Here is a 6,380-nt window from a genome sequence, read left to right on the forward strand (position 1 = left end):
ATAAATTGCCAACAACGAACTATAGAATAAAATCCACAGGATACAACATTTGCATCCTGTATTGTACCGCACAAAGGCACACAAATGCTGAATGCATGCAGATATGTGTTTGGGTATATTTTTTCATCACTTAAGAGCAAATAAAATTGTGTGAATCTATAATCCAAAAAGCGTAACATAAAATAAATTAATTCCAACATGTTTTTTTTTGTGGACTCTTCTCGGCTTTTCCGAACTTTTTTGGAACTTTTTTTTGGATTTCACTCAAATATCATTCTGAACTTTTTTCAGTGCAATTTTCAGGTTTTTGCCTGATTTGCAAATCAATTTAATTTTTAGTTGCAACATTTGCCAAATTGATTTTTATGTCTGTTTGATCCTTGGTGCTGCACTCTAAACAAACTAGAATTATGCATTTATTCAGGACACACGCACCACACACACACACACACACACCCGCGTGCATCGACTAATCAAACTATGTATCTGTGTGAGCACAAAGGCGCACCACAAAAAAGTTCCAGTGCTGCAATATTTTGAATTGATTTACAACTCAAAATTGGTTACCAATTAAATTTCATTACAAATTTCTGCCACCAAATTACCAAATCGAATTCGAATGCATTTTCGGTACTTGCCCAAAGTGCATATAAATTTATGCAGTTTTTTCTCCACACTTTTTTGTTTTTGCTTTTTAACTGCACTTTTTTTTGTTAGAGGAAAAATTTTAGTTGTATTGAATTTTATGCTGGCACTGACCGCAGCATAGATACACGCATGTTACGCAAAATCCGTAGTTCTAATTAAACTCTTTGCATTTTTTTTTTAATTTTTGATTAATTCTGCAAATTTATTGCGTTTCGTTGAGTACAAAATTTTATTTGATGTGGTGTGAAATATTGGTTAAAGTAGGCAAAAATCAATTCGTTTAAGCTTTTAATTAAAATATTGCTGCGATTGGTTATAATTGGTGTGCTAAGCGGATTTCTGGATTTAATTAAATTTAATGATTTTGGAAAATTGTACTGCAAATTACAAAACTCGTAAAAAGCCTTCAAAAATTGGTTTCCGCTTTTTATTATAGGCAGTGATATTATTTCACCAATTAATAAAAATTTATATATTTTCCAACAATGTTGTAATAACAGCGTGTCATAATAGTATTGTTTTCTATAAGTCATTAAGAACTTTCATCACCGGTACAGTGCTTATTAGGAAGCCTATTAACTACTACTTTTATCTTTGCTTAGTGGAATGATAGGCTCAACGTTGCAATTTCTATGGCATTAAAACTGGAATTCCGGAATCTTCCTTGTTCATCCCTGTGATGTTTTTGTGGAACAATATCTCACGTGGGTTTTGTAGATTTTCACCTACCACGTAGTAAAATGCTTTTATATTAATTTAGTTGATTTTATTTTTACACAGAAGGCTTCGCTAAATGCATTTAAAATAAATATTTTCAAATACTTTTTAATCTTTTGAACTATTTTAACGGTTTAAAAATGTAATTGCCTAATTAATTTTTCAACTAAGACTTCAGCTTATGGAATAGGAAATATTTGCGGAAAGCTTAAACTAGCGAAATAGGGAAGAAAGAAGAAATCTTGGGAAGAAATCTGCAACGGAACTAAGAAACACCTCCATAGTGATTAAACATGTTTTGATGGAAGACTGCTTTTATCATGCCTACATATGAAACTTTTGCTTTTAAAATGTTTATGAGTATGTTTATGAGAATCACCGAAATAATTTATCCTCATCAAGTATTTACTGCAGAGTGCAGTAAAATATATGTTATATATTTCAATAAAGCACAATTAAAAAACATAAAACTCTTAAAATTGGGTATTACACTTTATAGATGAAGCAGTAATCTTAATTTTTAAATGAAACGAAATTTTCTAGAAAAATTATGTGTGATGTGTAATACCTAAACTACAACGTATTCGTATGTTGTGTTTATTATTGAGGAATCAACTATAAAAAGTACTATTTTTAAAAATACTATTGTGAAAACAAATATACGAATATTACTAATTAACAAAGCGTATAATATGTATGTTTGAGATACAAAATGCTTATCTCTCTAAACAAACAAGTCCTTGTGTTAGATGAAAATGAAAATTTGGATCAAGCAAAACTTCAACAAGATTGTGATTTACTGAAATAATGTAATATATTATCAATATAATAATATAATAATAATATACTAACACCACAATTTAATTTCTAAAAATATTCTAGATTCTGACCACTTAATGATGGAGAATTGCCTTTTAATTAATTGAATATCGACAGAGCTTTATTCTGAATTTGTATTTGACTGGCATTCTTCTTTTGTTCTGATTTTTCATCCAAATGAAGAAAAGGGAATCCATTTTTATAATGGACTTGTATATAATGGACTTATATTTTTTGTAACTGGTTTGGACTGTAAATGTATGACAGCTTTTTCGTAGTCCTTTATCTTGTCCACATCACGATTACAAATTGTTCTTACAGTAGTTGGAGCTAAACCCAGAACTCTCCTAATGTCAGCAGGTTTTTCTTTAAGTGCAGGTTTCTTTAAAATATCTAACTTATGTTGGAAGAAAGTTTGTATACGCTTTTCACTTATTTTTAATTTTATAAAACTGAGACTTACCTTTCCACTTCACCACACAAATGTTAACTTCTTAATACATGTAAGTCCCCATTTTAAACATGTGACCTAGAAGAAATAAAATTCCCCTCTGTACGTAGTTACAAAAAAACTACGCAACTTTCAACACTACCGACACAATTCAAATCCAAAACCTTTTTTTTTCGGCGCCGCAATCCGAATCAAATCGGGACGAACAAATCGAGGTTTAGTGTATTTCATTACGCTTGTTACTTGAAAGTTAGTATGAAAAGAAAACATTTTGCCAAATATTTTCAGACCAAATATTATTTGTTTTTACAGCCTCCCGTACTACTAATCTTCAAGTTAAATAAATTTCATTGTCAGCATGACTTGAAACAACAATTTTTTTTTCTTTTAAAAGTACTACTATACATCATTACTGCCTTTAACTTAGCAAAAGGAAATTAACAAATACTGAGTACCAAAAAAAGAAGCAAAAACTTAAAAACTTTTACACTTTTACAACACTGAAAAACACATACAAAAGCAAAAGTGTTAAGAAAACTCAGCATTTTTCTTTTGATCTTCGCATAGTCAATGAAACGCACTAAATATTTAGCACAAAAAACTCTATGCCATAAACTTTTCTAATGTTTGGTAAACTTTTCCTCGACTGCGCTACTTTTATTTTTCCACTCTTTTCCCTTTCTAAGTCATGAATAATTAACAGGAAGAACTGCCACAACCACTAAACCAAAACAAAACAACAGAAACACACACACAAACACAAACATTGTAAAAGTACAGAAAGGCTTAGACTTCACTTCAGGCCTTTCATGTTGGCAGTACTGTTTGTGTTGGCATTTGTGTTGGAAAGTTAAAAAATCGTATGAATTGAAAAGTTGCATTGATTGCGGCAACAACGCAGCTGTTGCCAACACCGCAGTCTCATTTGAGGTCAAAATGTCGGCTTAAACTTTGCAAAGGCGCTAAGTCGGAAGAATCCTTCATGAAATTTAATTTGTGTACGAATGAAGCGAAAATGGGTTTAATTTAATTAAGGTGCGAGAATATTTACGTTTTCAAAGATTTCGTCAAATGAGAAGTTTTATAAACGCTGTTCTAGAGAAAAGAAGGGGAAAGGACTTCATGAGATTTGCCTGAACAAATATTTTTGGTCTGCCATTTGACTGAATAAAATTAATTTTAGTAGTTTTCTTTGTAATATGATTCACTTATTTTTTACTTACTTTTCAAGCAAACCTTTCTTTAGTCGTGTTGAAAACATAACCTCAATAAACCATGTGAATAAAATTTATTTATATTTTAGCCCAACCATCTGTCACCTTACCTGTTTAACAATTTATAGTACATAATCAATTATATTAATATGCATCCATTTATTTCTAAATGAGATACAAATGCAGTTGCCTGCACAAAGCACGCTTTAGCTTTTATGCAGCTCTTTATGGATACTTTATATAATAATCCAAAATACAGAAGCGGTCTATATATGTAACGTAAACGTGTCAACGTCTGCTTAGTTTTTTTTACAAAAGTGTATTGTTTTTTCATTTACACTTCTCTTTAAAATCCATTTATCAGACTAAAACTTATATAAGGCTTTGCTCATATAATTATCATAACAAAATATTGAAGAAAGGTAGAACGATCTTATTGTTTTTCATTTCTTTCGATATATTCTCTTATTATTCTCTCAAAGTTTTAATTAAACTCAACTTACATGGTTTAAGAAAAAAAAATTTAATCAGAAGAATTGGTGAAATTCAGTTACCCATTGTTTTCCATTTTATGGTATCCATGCACAGTTATTTTTACTTTTTTTTTCTATCAACTAAGTACTGGAACCTTTGCTCTAATGATTGGATTATATACAATACTTTATGCCAACATTAAATAATACTACAGTTTTTACTAATAGATGGATTGATTACCTGACTTCACAACAGGTGGCAACGCCAAAACAAAACCAATTATATTTTGTATATCTGCCAAATTTTAAACGGCAGCTGAAAAATTGAGATTTTATCAGATGTTTGGTTAGCTTTTTACAAATACTTAAAATAGTGCACCTTGGTGCATTAATCCTTTATGAAATGGCAAAATTTGAATATCGTTCAGTAATAAAATTCCTCCTTTTAAAAGAAATGAACAATGATGCAATCAAATCGCAAATGGATTCTGTATACGGCAACCTTGCACCATAGTTAGCAATAATGCAATATTGGAAAGCTGAATTTAAACGTGGACGTACGAGTGGTCACTCTTTGATGAAGAGCGTCTGGGTCGTCCAAAAGAGGTCACAACTGAAAAACATTGAAAAAACCTACGATATTGTGTGGGATGATTCAAAAATTAAATTGCGTGAGACAGCAGAGATGATAAACATATCATATGAACATATAGTATATCAAACATTTTATATTAGTATTTAGGTATGAATACGCTTTTGGTAGGATAGGTGACAATTGACTGAAAACAAAAACGACCACGAACTCAACAATCGGCTGAAAAAGTTTTAGCTTCTGTATTTCTGGATTCAAGTGGAATAATTTTCATAGTCTATTTGGAAAAAGGAAAAACAACAACATCAGCAATTATTGCTTATTGTTAAATCGATTAAATGAGAAAATTAAGAAACAACGATTTGACGAAGAAAAAATTTTGTTTCAGCAGGTTAACGTACCCGCTCACACGTCAACGAAAACCATGCCAAAATTAAATAAATTACGATACCCATTGATTCTTCATCCACCATATTCTCTACATTTGACTCCCACAACTGTTTTAATTATTTCCAAACTTGAAAAGATGGCGCCAGGGAAAGAGATTTACATCAAATGATGGATTTAAAAGGTATTTAAATATTAAAGATCGTTGGACTCGGCTGAAGAAAATTAGGATAATTTAAAAGTGATTTCACAATGTAATTGAACCGATAAATGTAAGAATTGGATGATGTGCATGTTTCGTCGTATCGACCGGATTGGTCATGACTATTGATGTACATAAAGAATATATGATGAAATGAAAATAGTAAGGAAAAATTCAATTCTCCAATATAAAGCAACAATTGCAATGGATTTTCTCACCTCTAAAATTAACATTATTACCAATTCAACTTAATTACTCTATTACCTATTAATGCAACACTGTAAGTGTAGCATAAACCGACGTTACATACTACACTTTCACACAAACAGGCCAAGTAATGCATCAGTAAACATGTGGATTGGCAACACCGAAGAGTGGCAGCCACTCTTGCAGCCATTTTGCAGTATGGCGTGCGCCATGTAATAATTGCTTTTTTAAATCCAAGGCATGCGTTGCGGTATAACAACTACAACAACGAATTAATGGATAACATTTACATATCTCGAATAGATTAACTGCAAGAGAGGTTTCAGAAGTGCTATGAAATGTAAAAATATATAAAATATGGTATATTTCATACAGAAAAAAGCAGAAACCAAATACAATTCACTATTGTGTGAATTCGTGCTAAATGCCTAATGCAGTTGCTTAACACTTTATTTATGCTTCAACACTGGCAAAATGCGCCAATGCAAAAAGCGCATAAAATTGCTACACAACGATAGACTGCAAGTAAAATACTGCAAAGAATTTTGCATTAATTAATAAGAAAATAGAAAAAAATATTTTTTATGCAATGCACTTCTAATTTTTTCTTGTGTACCTTCGCTTTACTGTTATTGTCCCTTTTAAAACAGTGTTGTGTTTATGCAGTGTT

General features: G+C 31.0%; 2 protein-coding genes across 3 annotated transcripts in view; both read right to left on the reverse strand.

The window, feature by feature from the left end:
• Positions 1 to 6,380, reverse strand: part of LOC119679664 (homeotic protein antennapedia) — a 413,608-nt gene that overhangs the window by 161,031 nt on the left and 246,197 nt on the right. The window lies entirely within an intron of this gene.
• The window catches only part of LOC119682285, a 30,608-nt gene continuing 26,611 nt past the window's right edge, over positions 2,384 to 6,380 (reverse strand). Inside the window, exon 6 of the mRNA XM_038095690.1 lies at positions 2,384 to 2,577. Coding sequence (XP_037951618.1) covers positions 2,384 to 2,577 — 194 coding nt within the window. The remainder of the gene's footprint in view (positions 2,578 to 6,380) is intronic.

The sequence above is a fragment of the Teleopsis dalmanni genome, chromosome 2 (genome assembly GCF_002237135.1).
Source record: "Teleopsis dalmanni isolate 2A chromosome 2, ASM223713v2, whole genome shotgun sequence".
NCBI lineage: Eukaryota > Metazoa > Arthropoda > Insecta > Diptera > Diopsidae > Teleopsis > Teleopsis dalmanni.